The following is a 19,553-nucleotide window of genomic DNA, read 5'->3' on the forward strand; positions in this document are numbered from 1 at the left end:
GAAATTTTGATTTTTATATAGAAATATATTTTTTGGTAATTACAATTCGTGACAAATAAACATAAAAATTAATAATACTTTGGGAAACATTAAAATAATGTTTATAACTCATAAAAAACCAATAATGGTATGCAAAAATAAAAAATTTAATTTAATAAAAAAGTTAATAAGTTTAAGATCAAAATAAATAACTAGGTAAAGTTAAAAATTAATACATTTTACATTAACTAAGCTGAGTTAAAAGTTATTAACTTTTTAGATTTTTTTTAACTTTTTAACTAGTTATTACCCAACCCTAGTAACGATCAGTGGCCATCCTGGGGCCAATGAGAAATTATTTAAACGGTGTTCTACTTACACTTATTTATCTTAGACTTTATTATTGTGATCGATCCCAAATTCTTCAAATTTTCCACGATAATGCGCAACACTCAAAAACAATAATGATTCATCATTAGCACTTTACACAATAAATGCAAAATAATTGCTGTTCCTTTGCATATAACGCGGGTCGATTCAAAGTGCAATATCTGTCATTTATTTGCGAGCGATAATGTGCAAATTTGAACGCGAGATTTCGATTCGATTCGCAAAAAAGCAATTTTATACGTGGAAAGATCCGAATAAGTAGGGAGAGAGTACAGTTTCTAATCATCAAATCAAAGAACATTAGTCATCTTTTATCGACTCGAGTGATTTTCCCAGATACGTTGTAATAATTATCTATAAATCTCAAGTAGAAGTTTATAGAATGAATCTCAAGTAGAGATTGTTTTTTTTAATTTTGTGTATCGAAAAATCTTCATCAAAAAAAAATATTTAAACTATCTTTCTCCATTTCTTCGTTAAAAATATTGGAAAAAATTAATAGAATTAATTTAATATTTTAAACAATTATTATATTACACATTATATTTTATATATTATATATTATATATTATATATTATATATTATATATACAATTTTAATATATATATTATATACAACATATAATTTATAATTAATTATATATAATAAAGTTGTGAATTTTTGAAAAAATGATCTATTTATTACAAGAAAAAGAAAACATACGCATATATATATGGCTATATTTTAAATATTATAATTATAAAATATATATATTCATATTTAATTATCTATTGACTTTTTTAGGGATAATATTATCTTATATTATATTTTTGTAATTAAATAAAAAACAAAATTTAAATTTTTATTCTGATTTATGAGGTGTACTTTGCAAGATGTACATTTATGGGATTAATATTATTATGGGAGCACAAGAGGGTAAAATTGTAGAAGAATATATAAAGAAAAAAAAATTGTGTCACGCACAATATTTTTTATATCGAAAATATATTCGATCGTCATTCTGCTCTTAATGTACTTAAGGATAAAACAGGAATTTTACTCCAATCAATCGATCAATCCGCGTGACACCTGATGTTGGCAAACACATTGACGATGGACACGAGCAGATATATTTGATTGCGATCGCGAATGGGGCTAAAAATAGAGGATATCGATGAAGATGCCGTGATTACAATTGTCCGATGACGCGCTGTTTAAATTTAAGCCACCATCGACGACGATTTCCGTCATTCGGGAACGATTGATTAAATCGCGTTATCTACCTACTTATTGCGCAGTGACATAATTAATCGTCGGGAAAACACAAAGCACAATCAATGGTGCGTACGTCGCTAATGCGAAAGAGGAAAAGATGGAAAGGGTAGCAAAGAAGGGGATCATCCGATCGTTGGCACCGCAAGGATTAATCCTTCGTAATGCGGTCGTTATCGCGGTAAAGATTGCTCCTCTCTGATTAGCACTTCATTATCATATCGGTAAGTCGTTGTATGTGTTTCTTTTCGTACACTTAATCCCTTTGGATATTTTTGGTAAATATTGTTTCATAGTAAATTATATACAGGGTGTCCGTAAAGTCTGTCTTCATCCTCTACGTATATTTTTTATATGTATAAATTTTTATATTTATATATTTTTATTTTTTGTTTTTTTTTTTTTTTATTTCTTTCTTATTTCTTATTTTTTATTTATATATTTATATATATTTTTAGACTTGAATGAAATACACACGTTTAATTATTTCATCCAAGCTCGTAAAAAATTCAGATTTAATCTGAAGTTTTTTTCGTTAGAAGAAAAATTCAAGCAAAATTTAAATTTAACAAGTTGTATTATACCTTATCACTCTATAGAGAATATTGTTACAGAAAATCTTGAATTTTTTTTACAAAAATCTGATTTAATAAACCTATTAATGATTAAATTTTTTAATCGCCAGTTCAAATATTAAGAGAATAAATAATTACGACCATATACAATTTAAATAGCCAGCATTGTGTGGTCGTAATTATTTATTCTCTTAATAAACCTATGTTTGACAACTTAATTCTTCACTATAATACTAATTATATATTTAATTAAGAAGTAAGAAAATATAAATCTTTTTCTTGTATTATATACATTGAGATAAATTAATTTATTTATACTTCACTGTCTCCAATACTATTCGTAAAATACATTAAAAATTGTCGTTTTGTTAGAAAAATGCAATTCAACCAACATTTGTATATATTGATTTATAATACGACTCACATAATACGAAGAACAGAAGATATACAAATTATAATCATATATAAAATTCACTTTTTATTTTTAATATTTATTTTTTTATAGTCAAATTTTAATTAATATTAATTAATATTTATATTAATAATATTATATTAATATTAATATTAATATTATATTAATAATTTATATTAATAGTATAAATATAAATACTAATATTAATTAATATTAATATTTAATTTGTTGTTTATTTTAGTTTGTTAAATAATTAATTATAATTCTTTAAAAAAAGTGATAAATATTAAGACAGAACATTTTTACTATTATAAAATTTTTTTCTGAGTTAGTCAAAATGAGGGACTATAAAAAGTTCATGTTGCAACGCGTAATTATTATTAAATTATAAAATTGTCTTTACATTATCTAATTGTAAGTCTGGTGATATAGAACATAATTTTATATTTATATTTGCATTTTATAATAATATAGTCTGAAAAAATGATTAAAAAAAAAGAAATAAATCGAAATAGCATCGATATCAATATCTAAATAATGCAATATCAGATGTCTCTAAAAAATACTTAAATTTGCTATATTTAATAATTTGGCAATGAATTCGATAACTTCTCACAAAACTTTATCAATATACTCATATTTTTATTTCGAATTTTAAAAAGAACGCTTACTATTTTTTACTGCGATATTATACTCGAAATATAATCTAATTAATAATACATAATTAATATAATAATATAATTAAAAATAAACTGGCGCACCCTTTCTCACCCTCGTCACAAGTATCACGATGAAGAGAATTGTCGAAGGCCGACAATCTTGAAGACCTTGAACAAGGCTCTTCCGGATCTTCTCGTTGATATCCTTTCACAGGTGACAGTGGCCTCGTGTCACTTTCGGCGGCCACGACCCCAACTGCTTCGGGTACGAACGCGATATTTGGACGATATATGGGCCAATGGCAAGAAAACTCGCAGGGTCGACGATAGTTTCTTCAGCGCCACAATAATTAAGGTTCCCCGTTGAAGAGTCAACTTGGAGACTGCCTGGTTGCAAGTATCATTTTTTATCAAAACTCTATTTTAAGTAAAATTATCAGTTTGTGTTCTTTTAAAAGAGGATTTAAGATAAGAAGAAAGATGTAAAGTGATTAATTATTTGAGAGAGATTTTTATCTTAAAATTCTTAAGATAAAATCTTAAGATTATCTTAACAAATATACGCGACATAATGAATAGAATAGAAGGAAATAATACATAGATAAGTATATATATTTTTTTATATACAACTTGCGAGGATTTTAAAATGAACAAATCATCATTAAATTGTCAACATCTCTCCCAACTTTAATAACATAAACAAAAATAAATAAATATATAAAATACTATAATTTGTTTTTTTTTTTTTTAATTCCAAGTCTTATTTAATTGTGTCTTATCTAAATCCAGAATAGGATAAGTTGATAATTTTTTTAAACTAAATTAAAGTTGCTTATAAAATTAATTTAATTAAGTTAAAAGTTGCATGAACTAAAAATTAACTCAGTTAAAGTTAAGTTAAGATTAAATTAACTGAAGTTAATTTACAAAACCATTTATATTAAATATTTATATTAAATTAGAATTTTATTTGTTAATTCTTTTAAAATTTATAATAGCAAATAACAAAGAAATTTTGATTTTTGTATAGAAATATATTTTTTTTGGTAATTACAATTGATGACAAATAAACATAAAAATTAATAATACTTTAATTTAAAAATAATACGTTTTTAACTTATAAAAAACAACAATGATTCAGAAATTTAAAAAATTGAACTTGGGAAAAAAGTTAATAAGTTTAAGATCGAAAATAACTAGTTGAAGTTTATAATTAATGTATTTTAAATTAACTAAGCTAATTTAAAAGTTATTAACTTTTTAACTTTTTTTTAATTTTTCACTATAATTAACTAGTTACCCAACCCTGGTAATACAATTATTCTGATTAATAAAAATATGTCGAGAAACTGCATTCCAGTTTAATTTCCTGCATAAAGACTCAAGAATCTTTTGTGTATTTTCAGGAATAGGATTTTCGACTAAAAAATATAGTTAATCCCAACCAGAAATGATAGTTAAATCGACGTCGAATCAATGTCGAATCGATGTCGAATTGGTCAAATCGATATCGATTCGACGTCTTTTCGACCGATCATTTTTCTGACTATATAGATAGGTTAAAACTAAAAAATACAGTAAATATATAGTATTTATTATACAGTATGTATTATAGTATATATATAGTATGTAGTAGAAAAAGATATAAAGTATATATATAGTATATAATAGTAATAATAGTTTATAGTATATAGTACAATATAATATAATAGTGTATAATCTATAGTATATATTATATAATATATAGTATTATAGTATAGTATAAAATATAATATATAATATATATAGTATAAATATAATATATAAATATAATATATAAATGTGTGTAAAAATTGAAAATTTATGCAATTATTATTTTTTCAACAAATTGACAGATAAATACGGTCCAATAAATGTTACTATTTTTACCATAATAAATATAAAGACTCGCTCTTGAAAAATGTCCATTCTGTCGAGCCGGCCCTGCAATAACGATTGACGGGTAACGAGACACCCGTGATGCCTTAATTAGAACAAGTAAAGCACGAACAAAAACTATTAATTGCGACTCTATTGTATCGAATCGACACGCAGGTAGCTACAGCTATATATGCACGCTCTCGATAAATCTCCATTTTTCTCTCATCTTAAAACTCTGCTTCTATCAGAATTTTATTTCGCAGAACCTATAGTAAACCTTTATCAAAATTTCTGTTAATATATATTTTTCTCTTACAGAATGGATAATTTCCATACAAAGACACCATGTAAAGAACATTGAAAATTTTTTTGAAAATAATCAAACTTTTTTACAATTGACTTATATATAATTAATTTTTTTCTTCTAAAAATTACAGCAATCTTGATAAATATATTTTTATTTTTAACTCATTCATATAATTTTTAATTAATTAGAGAAAGAAAAAGCAATAAGAGCCAGAACAAATTTATTAAAAATAGCAATGTAAACATTTTTTTTAATTTGCATAATTATAATTAGTTATTATAATTTTTATTAATAATTCCATATTGAAAATAAACTTTATTCATAATCACATCAAGAAATTTTTAAATAATATGAAGTTATTAAAGCTACTTTTGGCCTCTTTTATTTATCATTCTATTAAAAAAATAAAACTAAAAATTTTTGTCTTTTTATTTACACTTTCAAAATTTAAAGATCTTATAAAAAAACAATTTTCTTTCCAATGTTTCGAGAAAAATATTTCTTCCAATTAAAATATTAATATTATTCTCATCAAGATTACTATCAAAATTATACATTTATATCGATAACGGTATTAAAATTATTTGCTTTTATCATATTTTATTATATAATAATAATAATAAAAATAATAATAAATATAATAAATAAAGTAAGAAAAATAAATTACATTAAGAAAATTAATAATAATAAAATGTAATTATAAAAAATAATTTAATGTAAATTTTATGTAATGTGTAATAATATATGTAAAGAAGAAACATCAATATATTGTGTTTAAATGTCAAACATTTTAAATAAATAGTTTCAGAAAAAAAATATGAGGCATTATTTTCTAAGCAATCCTAGTAAAATATATGTATTAAATATATGAATTTTGTATACAGCATTAGCAAAAAAAATAACAAAATTGTAAAGACTGTGTTACGTTTTCCAATAATGATAACGATTCATTTTTCATAAAAACAACTTTTTTCAACCCTGGCATATTTTTCTCCCTCGGATGTTTAACACCGTCGATATCGGTAACGTGGTGACGACAATGAATATCGATCTCTCGCTTTAAAAGCGCGTTGGAAAATAGCGCAAAGCGCTTCTCCAACTTGTAGACGTAATTTCCTGCGAGGAAATTGTATCCTGCAATCGTCCGCGTTCTTTCAAAAAGCAGGAAAATGTAGGTGGGTTTCAATCGGCTCTCTTCCTCCGTCCTTCGAAAAGAAGAAAAATAAACTCCCGGCTTATTGTTATTATTTCTGAAACATGCGGGTTCATCTTAAACATTCTGTAAATGTAGGACGTGAACAATTTTTTTCAAATTTATTTTATTTATATAATATATATTGTATTAAGTAAATAAATATCACATATAATAATCAAAATATAAGTAATTAAAATATAGGTAATCGATTAATTTTATTAGCGTATTGAAAAAGCTGCTGTGACAGCCGAAACACGTTTACGGTTTGAAATGATCTTTTCTTTTGTACAGACCATGTAATAAAAAATTGTTTTTAATTAATATACAAAATATTTAATGCTCTTCATTGGCCTATTTAATATATATATATATATATATATTTGAAAATATTAGTAAATTATATGTTAAAAAAATATATTAATAAACATGCAGAGATACATAAATTAAGTTAAATATATAAATATATAATATTGTAATATTATAATATGTAATATATATATAATAACATATATAAATTATATATAAAATATTATATAAAATATATAAAAATATATATAAATTAAATATACATAAAAATACATTATATAAATTTAAAAAAATATTCTTCTTATACGAGATAATGAGACAAAATGGCAGATAAAAATTGCGTTGCACATTTTTCAAGAATTTTTTATAGACATTACAAATAAATAAAAAAAGAGGACTTTGAAAAGTCCTCTTAGGGTACGTCTTGATTTCGCAGATCCGAAAAGTTGAGAAGGCACTGTTATAAGGCGTCTTCGTCTTCGTCGGCGAACGCACGAAGAAGACTTACAAAAGCACCCCGAGCTTGAATGGCCTTGATCGAAGCTGCGTATTTAGGCGATAAACCGTATCGATCGGTATTGTCCCCATAAAACTCACCTTCACCACCTCTCCGCATGTGTTTCTCTCTTCATTTTCCTCTCCTTATTTATCTAACAAGACGGAGAGAAAGAAAAACGATGAAAAATGTGTACGGACCAAACCCCGTTTATTTGCTCGATTTCAAATACGTATTTACGCGGGTAATCGGATTGTGTGTCTTCGAGAGAGACGTTCCTGCCTTATTGGAACATCGCGTAAACCTTCTCTACTACGAGAAAAATTGCAACGGCAAAGAATCTTTGGATCTTTGCTGGCGCAGACGGGAAATTCTGTCTCCAGCTGATGACAATAAAAAAAAGAAATCGGTTTTTCATCGTTCAAAGATTGCGATAAAATAATAGAAATGATGTAAAAGCAATTTTCATTGTCTTTAGATGTAGATAAAATTATAAATAGAATTATTTTCAAGTATTTCGTTCTTTTAAAGTTGGTCTACATATTAATATATAATTGTTCCTAAAACCAAAATTTATTATTAATTTTATATTATTATATATATCTTGTATGTATTATATTTTTCCTAATATAATATATCCCAGCAGCAAACTATATCCAAATAGCAAACTGACGTCATTAAACGTCATAATGACATATATTATATATCAGATATGTAGGTATTATAATATCCCATGTAACAGACTAACGTCATTCAAACGTCATTAAACATCATTAAAACGTCATTAAATGTCATCAAACATTTTGACGTTTATGACGTCAATTTGCTACTTGGGATATTTTAAAAATAATAATTATTTGAACGTCTCTCATTCAATGACGTCAAAATGACGTGCGCTTGCTACCTGGGAAATTTCGCAGCCCGCACGCGAGAAATTCAATCAAGCACTGTCTCGCGAGTCGGCCTGTCCGAGATTGCGCGGGCTTTTGTCGAGCTTTCGTGCTTGCGATGCAGTTCAGTCGTCTCTCGTCCGTCCGCGTTCGCCAGTCGGCCGCGACGATGTGGTCCATCCGATTCGCAAACAATTTGTCGTATCTTCGCCGAAACACCGTCGACGATCTAGGACGATTCAGATCGAGAATCTTTCGTACAACCCTATTATTTGGATTATTTATGGATGATAGTGCGCGATAAAAATTGTTAAATCGACTTTCCGAAAAAAAGAAACTAATGTAATTTACATATGTAATACGTATGTTTATATAATATAATATCAAATTAAAGATGATATACTTCATGTGAAAAAAATATAAAAATTTTATTTGAGTATTTTAATTACGATTAAATTATGCATTGTTACAATTAAACTACTAATGATTAAGCCACGCAATTTAGTACACTTTATATTTTTTTCACGATTGTCTTTTATATATTTTTTTCAAAATGCTCTTTAATAAATGCAAACATATGATTGGTAACAATAATATTTCTTGCGATTGGGGGACATTTATCGACATGCGAGAGGGAAGGAATATAAAAATTGCTATTGAATCATCTTCTTCAATTATATGTCTTGACACTATCGAGTGCTTCGTCCTGTATCGTACGAGATAAGGGTCAATCATGGACAAGTTGCACGAGTACGAGGGATTCGCGGGCAGGATTCACGGTGTCCGCGAAGCCATCAAGGAACGATGGAGCGTGTGGAAAGAATGGAAAAACGGACTGAATCTGGATCAAGGTCTGGACGGATTGGTACATCATCTACGAGGGCCGCCCAAGCTGGAGCGCACGTTGGAAGACTATTCTCACATCTACAGGTGAAAAGAATTCAATATACATAATTATTTTAACAGAGAGTATTTAATATAAATATAAAATCATATTAATTCAAATAATCGGACTTTTGGTCACAAGAACAAAACACAAAGGTTCAGCTTTATTCCGTTTAATATGTCTTCCCTGAACGCACTGAAAAAAAGAGTTTCATTGTTTTTCGACGAAACAGAGAATTACTGATTAAATCGACCAGAATTCCTTATAATGCAACACGAATCTTGGTTAGCACAAACAACTAATTTATTGTGCAACCAAATTCTTGTTACATTATAAGGAATTCTGGTCGATTTAACCAGCAATTCTCTGTTTCGTCGAAAAACAACCAAACTCCTTTTTCAGTGCGGGTAGCTTCAAAAATATAAGAAAGGGTTCTCAAGTAGCAAGTGTACATCATTAGACGTCAAACTGACGTCATTTTGACGTTTAAGGGGATCCCTCAGCAAATGACGAACACCGACAAAATTCAGCACACATATCCAAAACATATGCACGTATGCACAACACACGCGCACATATTTCTAATTACAAATTTTTATTAGACTTCTAATCTAAGTTTAGAGGATAACAGTGCTTTCTTTCGTGTCTTCTAATCCCAGGGAGTGTGCATTTTTATTCATACAAAGTGCATATGTTTTATATAAAGTACATATTATGATGAGGTTGACAGTTTGTCTGCAATTCGAGATATCAAATCGAGATGAAAATAAATAAGAAAAACTGTTATTTCTCATTTTTTATATCAAATCGAATTTCCCTGGAATTATTGATGCATGTATTGCAATCGTAGAAAAGCATTTTTAGTTATATCAAATTAAAAAAAAAGATATACTAGAAGTACGAAAATATATGACTCCTTCGATAAAACAGAAATCGTGAAGGATCCCCTTAATGACATATCATTTTGCTACTTTTAGGAACTAAAATAACATCCCAATAAGTGGCAAACTGACATCATTAAACGTCAAAATGACATACGCTTGTCTACCTGGGGTGGTAGAACTTTATACGGGATTACTTTTTTAATAATCTCAGAAGGAAAAGCCGTGCCGAATTGGTTCGAGTCTCGGCAGCTGTAATGGGGATCGAGTTCTCGTACGCGGCGGAAACCGCCTTCGTCTCGCCGACTCTGTTGAAGATCGGTGTCGATCACCAGCGTATGACCCTTGTCTGGGCGCTGAGTCCTCTTGTAGGCTTCTTCGTCACGCCTATCCTGGGCAGCATGAGCGATCGCTGTAAACTCAAGCAAGGCAGGAGGCGACCCTTCATTCTCTTGCTGGCCATCGGAGTTTTCATAGGCAAGTCGCAATATATAAGCTTTTTATGTTTTGATTTTAAAAGATGACACATAAATTTGTTAGAATTAGAAGTCGTTCTATGTTGTTCGAAACAAAATTAAGATAAATAAATTTATATTATTTCCTACAGGCCTCATTCTGGTGCCGAATGGTGAACACATCGGTTACCTATTCGGCGATAGGCCGTCTCATGAGAACGAGACGATTCCCCTCGGACATCGCACAACAGCAAAGCTGGCCACAAAGGAGACGTCTGAATCCGTTGAAAGAGCTTCTTCGCACTCCTGGGGCATCCTCTTCACGATTCTCGGCACGGTGCTACTCGACTTTGACGCCGACGCTTGTCAAAGTCCAGCGAGAGCTTATCTTCTCGATGTCACTATACCTGGTAAAGTATAGAGTTGGTGATTCGCTTTGAAGGCTTCTATAATAAAACTTTAAAACTTTGAAGATTCGAAGCTTTGACTTTAGAATCTTTGAAGATTGAAATTTTGAAGCTTCGAAGTTATAATAGTTCTAGTAAAAGATTTTGGGATACTTTTTACAATATGGAAAAAATAGCGAAGCCTTATTATTTGCTGTCTCAATCTCATTTTTTAAATGTATTCTGAAAAAGCATCTCTTCAGTCTTTTTTTTTTAATCAAATTATGTACGATTGTGGCATAAAGAATTGTGAGTCCACTATCTACGGGTCTGAGGTTCAAATTCCGCCAAAAACATCTTGAATCCACTTGATCGCCACCTTTAGAAAATGGCAAACTAAGAGCATCTTGCTTCAAATTGATCCAAGATGTTTTTAGCCTGATTTGAGCCGGGTATAGAAAGTAAACGCACATTTCTATACATACACATACACATTTTTAAAATTTAAATTTAATGGTATTAACATCCTAAAATATTCAGAGGATCACGCTAGAGGCTTAAGCACATTCACCATAATGGCGGGCCTAGGTGGCTTCATGGGCTACGGTTTAGGTGGCATCAATTGGGACGCTACCTCGCTTGGTGTTATGCTAGGCGGACACGTGCAAGTGACCTTCACTCTGATCACAATCATCTTCGTCATTTGCGTGATATGTACGATCACCAGCTTTAAGGAAATCCCACTCGAAGTTCTCGAGAAAGATCAGTACAGGCAGACGGAAGAGTCCAAGGTGAATTTTACTTTTTTATATGTTTTAACATATTTGCTTTTCTATTTCATTTTCGAAGTACGTAAGGAAGCCCGACATGAAGATATAATTTTTATAGGCGACGGAAGAAATTCAGGAGACGGAGAACAAGCGAAACGAACGCGAAAAGATCATTCACGATGAGTCGAGGACCTACGGTGCTCTCGATGTTGAACGCGAGGCGGAACCCCCGAAGAGAGAAGTAAGTTTATAAATTTCCAGGTAGCAAAAATAGTTATTTTTCATTACTATATATGTATATCAAAGTTACTCTATATAAATTATCAAATTTCTTACAAGTATGTAACGCGTTACTTCCCAGTTCAAAATAAGAGTTAGCTAAATGAATTATTAATCAAGGAGCTCGCCAACGATCCGCAACTCTCCGATCATCTTGAAGAACCCATTTCCGGAGGTAGCCACGTCAACTATGGCTTTGAGAGTGAAACAAATCCCAGAGCGACCTTGAAGGAATATCTGATGTCAATCATTTACATGCCGCAAAGTCTCCGTCAGGTATAAATCAGATAACTGAACGAATATTGAATTAAAAGATCCTAATTTTTGCGATAACTGATCTTATTGCAAATTCTGGGTCGCTAGGTCTGTTTGACAAATCTGTTCTGTTGGATGGCACACGTGTGTTACTCCCTATACTTCACGGATTTCGTAGGCGAGGCAGTTTATGGCGGAAATCCGCGGGCACTTGCTAACACTGACGAACGAGAGCTCTACGAGGAGGGTGTGCGATTCGGATGCTGGGGAATGTCCATGTACTCGCTGTCCTGCTCGTGCTACTCGCTCATCATCGAGCGATTGATTCAGCGTTTTCGCGCGCGTAAGGTATATACGCTCCAGAATTCCGCTTAAAGGTTGCATACAAGGAGGGGTAAAATATATATTTTTTTTTACGCTGAGGAAACCTTTTATAGATATTCTCGCTCTCCAGATAGAGGGCAAACACTATGCGGGACTATTAAGGAGTAGAGCTTAAAAAAACTATTAGACGATATATCTGTTTGACCTTGAGATGACCTTGAAAAGTTCCAGTCAAGATCAATATAAAAATTTTAAAAAGAAATTCCTATTTTTATTACATATTCTTGTAGCTGAAGTCGAGACGTTTCAAAAACACTATAATAAAACATTTTTTCATTAAGCACTTTTCGAGTTATAAGACTTGAAATTTATAGTATCGCTGGTATTATTTAGGATAAGGCTAGATATATTTAGAACAAGGAATAAACCTCAAAAGGATAAAAAAATTAGTCGAAACTAGTAGTACGATTAGCTCTACATTCTATGAAAATTTATTTAGGTTTACGTCTACGGGCTGCTCTTCTACAGCGTCGGTATGTTGCTGATGGCTCTGACGAAGCACCAGGTCGGTGTCATCGTCTTCTCGTGGACCGCCGGCGTCATGTACTCCACGTTGTTCACCATGCCGTATCTACTGGTTGCGCATTACCACACGTCCTCGACCTTCGCCCTCACGAACGACTCGACGGTTTCCGGCGGTTTCGTGCGCGGTCTGGGAACCGACGTCGCCATCGTCTCGTCCATGGTGTTCCTCGCGCAATTCCTGCTGTCCTGTTGCCTGGGCACGATCGTCAGCCTCACGGGTTCCACCGCTGCGGTGGTGTACGTGGCCAGTGTTCTGGCCATGTGCGGCGCAGCCTCGGCTACGCGGATCATGTATCTGGACTTGTGAATCTCGGTTCGTCAATTGATCGAAGAGACTTACTAAGCTAGCTTCATCGTTTTATCTTTGCCAACTATATTTGATTAATAAACCGACTTCATTGTCATTACACGAAACGCAGCCAAGTGTTTCAGATATTACTGTTGTACTAATTGTGCATTTTAATTATCCAGGCACTTATTCTCCCTAAGCCGATATAGAACTCGATTAATTAACGGACAGAATTCGAAGGACGGATATTGTGTGTATACAATATGTATAACATGTGTATAACGAATAAACGATCGATGTACAAATTTCACGTGCGAAGATTATTGATACACTTCTCTAGAATGTCCTTTCTAATTCTTGGATAATCCGAATTCTGTTTCAGCACTTCGTTGCACGCATCGATAGCCTCGGCGTAAGCCTTCGCCTTCAGGCAGCAGTAGGCCAGTTTGTAACCGACAGACAGCTTCGTCTTGCCGCCGTATTTCCAGGCCTGAGCATATCTCGCCGCTGCTTCTCGATAATTCTGATCCTTTTCAGCGATGTACCCTGAAAATTATATCAAAATCATCAATTTTAAACATTTAATGTTCCGCAACAAGGAATTAAGATACAATTAAATAATAATCTCTCTCTATTTTACAATTGTCGGATAACTCGATACTGATTTAAACTCTGCTTCTATCATTTGATCTTCAATGACCTTCAGTGTGTAGTTACTGAATTCGTCATGATAAGGGCTATAAACGTATCAAGGTAGCAAGCATATATGTCATTTTGACGTTTGATGACGTCAAGTTGTTACTTAAGTGGACATTTTTTAAAAATCCCATTAAAAAATATAAAGTTTAAGCGTCTAAATTTAAATGTAGCATCCTATACTTAAAACTTGTCCTAACCCGACAGTTCATGAGCTCGCACGCAGGTAGCATTGTGCTGCAGCACCCGTTTGAGCAGGTCGTTCGCCAGATCGTATTTGCTGGATTGCACGTAGATGTCCGCCAACAGCAGCCAGCAACGTTCCAAATATTCGGCGTCCTCGAACGTCCAGACGTTCTTGCTGACGCGCTTAAGATGATTGCGGGCGCGTGGCGTCTGCTTCAGCAAAATATGAGCGGTAGCCATCCCGAGCGCGGGTCCTACATGATCCCGCAGAGTCTCCTGGCTGGCCAGCGCGGTGCAATCCTGCAGAGCCTTCTCGATGTTGGACTTTTGCTTGGTAGCCAGCAAAAAGAAATTACTGAGAAGCTTGTGAGTCAGTTCCTCGTGAGGACTTCCCTTGGGATTTAATTCCTACAATCATATATATGAAAAGTAAATATTTAAATTCCTCACGGTAGGATATTTAAGCATGATGAGGTTTTGAAAACGTTATTCTTAATTTCCTCGATTAAAAAAAAGTTGAAATCAAAACCTGAAGCAATCGATAGGCCGTTCTCAAAGCCATCGTCCTCGAATCCTGATACTCTACGTCCTCGTCGTTGAACGCCTCGTTGGACAGAGTGGTGTCATCGTCGGGATCCAAACAGATCTCGATCATGTTGTAGATTGCTTGCTGGCCCCATTCCGGGTCGCGTCGCGCAAAATTGAAGTTGCGTAGAGCAGAGTTCAACTTGCCCGTTCGCCAATCCAGCAACCCGGCGCAGTAGTGATAGCCAGCCTCCACGTTGCCCGCGCCCGTCGCACTCTGAGCACGTTGCAGCCACTCGTCGAGATCGTCCATGGCGCCTGTTCTGCGCGACACCTCTATCAATCTCGCCAGGGCGGTCCAGTAGGTAGGTTGGCGCATCAGCAACTGTCGAAAGTGAAAGGCCGCGGTCTCAAAGTCCACTTTCCGGAATGCGAGGTCCGCCATCATCACGGACGCAGCCTCGTTGTTGGGATCGGCATTCAACAGAACGGAACAGTTCTGCGCGCACCGGTCCAAATTGTTCATCTGCATGTACAGCTTCGCCAGAGAGAGCAGAGCGTTCATGTCCGTGTGCTTGTAAGTCAGCGCCTCCTTATAGTACACAATGGCCTCCTCGTAACTGCGCAAGCTCGACGCGTAGTCGGCCATCGTCAGGCAGATGTTCGCGAGCGCATGCTTTTGATCCGTCACATCCGGCGAAATGGCAAGACGCTGAATGTACCTGTGCTGATTCTCCTTGGCTTCCTTCAAAGTCAGCAACGCGCCCTTGATATTGCCCGATTTTTCACGCACCTTCGCGAGCAGCAGCAACTCCTGTCCTCGCGTCTCCAGACTCAGCATGTCGGAGTCGCTTCGCTTGTCTAAATCAAAATTATATCAAGAATTGAATTGATTTTATATTAAATTTCTATTCCATAATAATAATTTTTTCTATAATAATAATTCTATAATAATTTTATATTAAATTTCTATAGTATTAAAAGTGTCTTTTGGCTAAATAGATTTGAATTTATTAATTATCGATGTATCAATATTGATTATAGGTATTATTAGCCAATGTTAAAAAGATCACCTTGCAACTCTTGCACCAAGGTTGCTTCCGCCTTGTCGTACTGTTTCATCTTCATGTACAGCTTGGCCAAGTCCAATTTAAGAGCGCCACAATTGTTCTGTTTCACTATGTCTTTGTAATAGCTGATTGCCTTTGCGTACTGATGCGCCTTGACGAGCGCCTTGCCCATTTTATTCGCAATATCTACCTTGTCAACCGGATTCTGCGAGAGCGCCTGCTCGTACGCCTCTATCGCCCTCTCAGGTTCTTGTATGGACATGTAAGCGTTGCCCAACATGCTGTACGTTCTCGGTCCGGGACAATGCTCCACCAATTCTCTAAAAAGCGCAATCAACATAGCAATCTTATCTTAAATATGAGTTTTGTGCAATATATACATTGTATATTATAATTTGTAATAACTGTTTAACAAAAAATTACTTTTAATCATTTCTTATAGTTTTTTGGATGCTGAATATAAATCCGCAATAGATGAAAATCGAAATCTCTCTGTACCTGAAGCACTTGGCAAAAGCCTGCCGGTCTTTCTTGTAGTTCAAGTTAATCTCGGCCAACCTGGTGTGCGCCTGCAAGTAATACGGCCGCCCCGGATGGATATTCTGCAAGCAGGCGACAGCGTTCTCCAGCTCCCCCATCTCCAGGTAGACGTCAGCAGTGCCGATGGTGATTCTTCCCAGCTCAGCGGTGCCGGCGAGGTTCGCCTTCGCCTCTTCGACGAGGGCCAACGCCTCGGCAAACCGTTTGGTCTTGCTATAGACCGCGATCAGTTCCAGATACAAGGTCGCCCAATCCGACGCGGACATGTCGGACTTTCTGTGCGAGCCGCCGGTCAACTTCGCCAGCGACATCGCCGTCTGGCAGCTCTTAACGCAATTCTCCAAATCGCCCGCCTGCCGCTGTACCATGCCGATGATCAGATGATAGACCGGCTCGTCCCGAATCTTGAAGTTGTAGCTCAGGCCGACCTCTAGGCTCTGCGAGGCGACCTGGTACTTGCCCTGATACGCCAAGATCTGAGCCATCGTGAGATGCGCTTGCGCGTTAGACGGTTCCACAGTATCCAGCAATCTCCTCAGCAAGGTCAACGCGCCCTCGTAATCGCCTCTCTGCATCCTAGCCTTGCTGAGCAACAATAGAGCTACGCTAGAACCCGGACAAGCCTCCACTAGCTGCTCCAACAAGCGAACGGTCGGTTCCTTTTCCCTTATGCTATCCTGGTTAAAAAGTTTAATGTAATGTTAGGTGAAAAGACAAAATTGATGACGTAATTGACATCTTTAAGCACCAAGTTACCTCGTCGTTCGTCAACGATTTGTTCAACGAATACATCAATCGCTGCTTCGCAATCTCGAGACATAAATTCGGCCTAAGCTCACTGAGATATTCGTAGCCATAAGTGAGACCCTCGCAACTCTTCAATAAGACGTTCGCTGCTGCGTCAAGGTAGCCGAGTGCTTTAATGCTACTATCATTGGCGGCAATCTTCGCGGACATGAATAAAAGCAACACATTCGTCGAGTGTGGTTGTATCTCCATCAAAATTTCCACCTGCAAAATATACAGGATAAGCATATCATTCGATCAGTTATCTATTTCTTAACAGTAATAGCAATGTTATGTCTGCTCTTTTCAGCTAGTTCAGAACTTATTTCTTCTCTTCTAGTGTGAAATAAGAAAGAATTAGTAAACTCTAAACTAGCAGCCAGTTTAGCTGAAAAAAAGAAAACAAATTATAATCATAATCTCTACGCTCTTGTAATTAACTAGGTGTTTAAATCCAGCCTTTAGAGCACCAGGTCCAATTTTATCCATCTCCTATATGAAAAAAAAAAATTAAATTCTTAAATACACTTAACTACCTGCTGGCGCGCCTGCTCCAGGTCCTCCGCAGATCCTTCCAACAGTTGGCAGTGAGCCAGGCCCATGAGCGCGACGAAGGAGGATTGATCCGCGCAAATAGCATTCTTGTACCAGCGCTCGGCGTCCTTGACATTGCCTAATGCAACATAGATATCGCCCAGCTCCGCCATCAGCTCCGCGTTGCTCGACGACGTCGCTTGCAACATCTTCTCGGCCATTCGCGCCAGCTCCGACAGAATTCCATGATCCTGGAAGGCGATGCCGGAGAACAAACGGAGGTTTTCGATCAGTACAAACTCGTTCTTCGGCTCAGCGAGCAGCAAGTTCCGCAGAAACAGCTGCAACTGCGGTAGACCTTCGCTCGGATTGCCGTCTCTGCAGAGCGCCACCACCGAGCTCGTCCTGATGGCGTCGAGGTTGTTCGACTCGATCGCCAGCACCCGGTTCACCATCTCCAGCACCTGCTCCCAGTCCTTGGCAGCCAGCAGACACCTCATCTTCTCGATAAGCGGCAGCGGCAGCTTCGGATAACGCACGATCAGAGAGTTCAAGGTCGCGATAGCGTCGGAGTACTCTCCGACGTGTTGCTTCACCTTTGCGGAGCCCAGTAACGCGCTCAGGTTCCTCGGCTCCTCCTTCAGGACCGAATCGAAGCAGCTCCCCGCCTCCGCGCCGGACCTCAAGCTGGCCTCCAGCCATCCCTTGGCCAGCAACACATTTATATTCGTAGGTTTCAGTTTATAGGCCCGGTCTGCGTACTCCTTCGCCCTTTCCGCGCGACGAGCGAGAATTAACACAGACGCCGCGAGGTACAGCGCAACGCAGGAGGCCTTCCTGCGCTCGTCTCGTATCCTGTTCTCCATCTGAGTCACGACGCTCCGCTCGGCGTCAGCCAAGGCCACGCTCTGCACGAGTAACACTGGTAACGTGAAGTCTGGATGGCCCAGCAAGCTGGAGCTCTCCTTGATGGCCTCGTGGCTCTTGCCAACCAGGACGTACGCCAGGCAGAGCAGGAGCCTCAGTCGCTCGCTGTCCGGGTAAACGTCGCGCGCTTGCTTCACGCTGGCCAGCATTCCGTTGTAGTAGTGCTGGCGACAGTGCCACTCTATCAGAGTTATGTATTCCGTCTCGTCCATTTCTTCCTCGGTGTTGTATATCCCTTTTGATTTTTAGATTTTTCAATCAAGCCTGGAAATAAAATATATGATAGTAAAATATAATTCGAAGGATCCAAATACATGGAATTTTGGCTTCCGATGGAATTGGCTTTGTAGCTTTGAGTCTATTAGATTTTTTATTTTTGTTCAGCGGATTGATAATATATTATATTAAGCTACAATATATGAGAGAACTAGCTAATCTTACTAAAATTAAATAGCCTCACAGCTAAATATTAAATAGTTAGTAAGTTATAGCCAGTCAAACAACTCGCAAAGTCCTAATTTTTCGTGTTTAACTTATTGTAAATCAGTAACCATTCATTATTAACTTACAACATATGAAAATAAAATTCCAGCAAATTCCACCAAAAGTCAAAATCCTATGTATTTGGTGCAGAATCCTTTTTTAAAAGAGATTTAAATTCTTAAAAATCTTACATTATTAGCCAACTTCTTTCCTGATTTTTTAAAATATCTTAAATCCATGGTAAAGATTTGCAGAATCTTAGAGATCTTTAAATATTCCAATTTCTAAATAATTTTTTGAACATATAATTAGTTGGTAGTTCTCAGAGTGTTGAAA

The 19,553-nt window shown here is 35.3% G+C and overlaps 2 protein-coding genes across 3 annotated transcripts; one reads left to right on the forward strand and one right to left on the reverse strand.

The window, feature by feature from the left end:
* The first annotated feature begins 8,427 nt into the window (after positions 1 to 8,427).
* lovit (loss of visual transmission) lies at positions 8,428 to 13,780 on the forward strand. 2 transcript variants are annotated; one of them, XM_029321079.2, is made up of 9 exons: positions 8,428 to 8,722; positions 9,058 to 9,290; positions 10,342 to 10,604; positions 10,735 to 10,992; positions 11,509 to 11,759; positions 11,857 to 11,979; positions 12,138 to 12,293; positions 12,381 to 12,620; positions 13,096 to 13,780. In XM_029321079.2, the coding sequence occupies exons 2-9, from the start codon at positions 9,094 to 9,096 to the stop codon at positions 13,486 to 13,488; spliced, it is 1,881 nt and encodes a 626-aa protein (XP_029176912.1). In that variant the 5' UTR covers positions 8,428 to 8,722; positions 9,058 to 9,093; the 3' UTR covers positions 13,489 to 13,780. The 2 variants fall into 2 exon arrangements, with proteins under 2 accessions (XP_029176912.1, XP_029176911.1); XM_029321078.1 differs by having other exon boundaries at positions 8,428 to 8,702.
* On the reverse strand, positions 13,060 to 19,474 carry LOC114945002 (tetratricopeptide repeat protein 21B). Its single transcript, XM_029321075.2, has 8 exons — positions 19,409 to 19,474; positions 17,810 to 18,998; positions 17,244 to 17,498; positions 16,446 to 17,164; positions 15,951 to 16,267; positions 14,882 to 15,738; positions 14,367 to 14,760; positions 13,060 to 14,016 (listed from the first exon to the last, which is right to left on the reverse strand). Exons 2-8 carry the CDS (start codon positions 18,944 to 18,946, stop codon positions 13,778 to 13,780), a joined length of 3,918 nt encoding a protein of 1,305 aa, XP_029176908.1. The 5' UTR covers positions 18,947 to 18,998; positions 19,409 to 19,474; the 3' UTR covers positions 13,060 to 13,777.
* Positions 19,475 to 19,553: the final 79 nt, after the last annotated feature.

The sequence above is a fragment of the Nylanderia fulva genome, unplaced genomic scaffold (assembly GCF_048542155.1).
Source record: "Nylanderia fulva isolate GAGA-0341 unplaced genomic scaffold, ASM4854215v1 Scaffold74, whole genome shotgun sequence".
NCBI classification, from domain to species: Eukaryota; Metazoa; Arthropoda; class Insecta; order Hymenoptera; family Formicidae; genus Nylanderia; species Nylanderia fulva.

What these genes read in the sequence shown, in the direction of transcription:
- lovit (XM_029321079.2), top strand. Translation starts at nt 9,094, where the DNA reads ATGGACAAGTTGCACGAGTACGAGGGATTCGCGGGCAGGATTCACGGT. An exon ending in GACTATTCTCACATCTACAG is followed by an intron (nt 9,291 to 10,341) that starts GTGAAAAGAATT and finishes TAATAATCTCAG; the next exon opens with AAGGAAAAGCCGTGCCGAAT. An exon ending in GGCCATCGGAGTTTTCATAG is followed by an intron (nt 10,605 to 10,734) that starts GCAAGTCGCAAT and finishes TATTTCCTACAG; the next exon opens with GCCTCATTCTGGTGCCGAAT.
- LOC114945002 (XM_029321075.2), bottom strand. Translation starts at nt 18,946, where the DNA reads ATGGACGAGACGGAATACATAACTCTGATAGAGTGGCACTGTCGCCAG. An exon ending in GCTTTTGCCAAGTGCTTCAG is followed by an intron (nt 16,268 to 16,445) that starts GTACAGAGAGAT and finishes TGCGCTTTTTAG; the next exon opens with AGAATTGGTGGAGCATTGTC. An exon ending in CGGCCTATCGATTGCTTCAG is followed by an intron (nt 14,761 to 14,881) that starts GTTTTGATTTCA and finishes ATATGATTGTAG; the next exon opens with GAATTAAATCCCAAGGGAAG.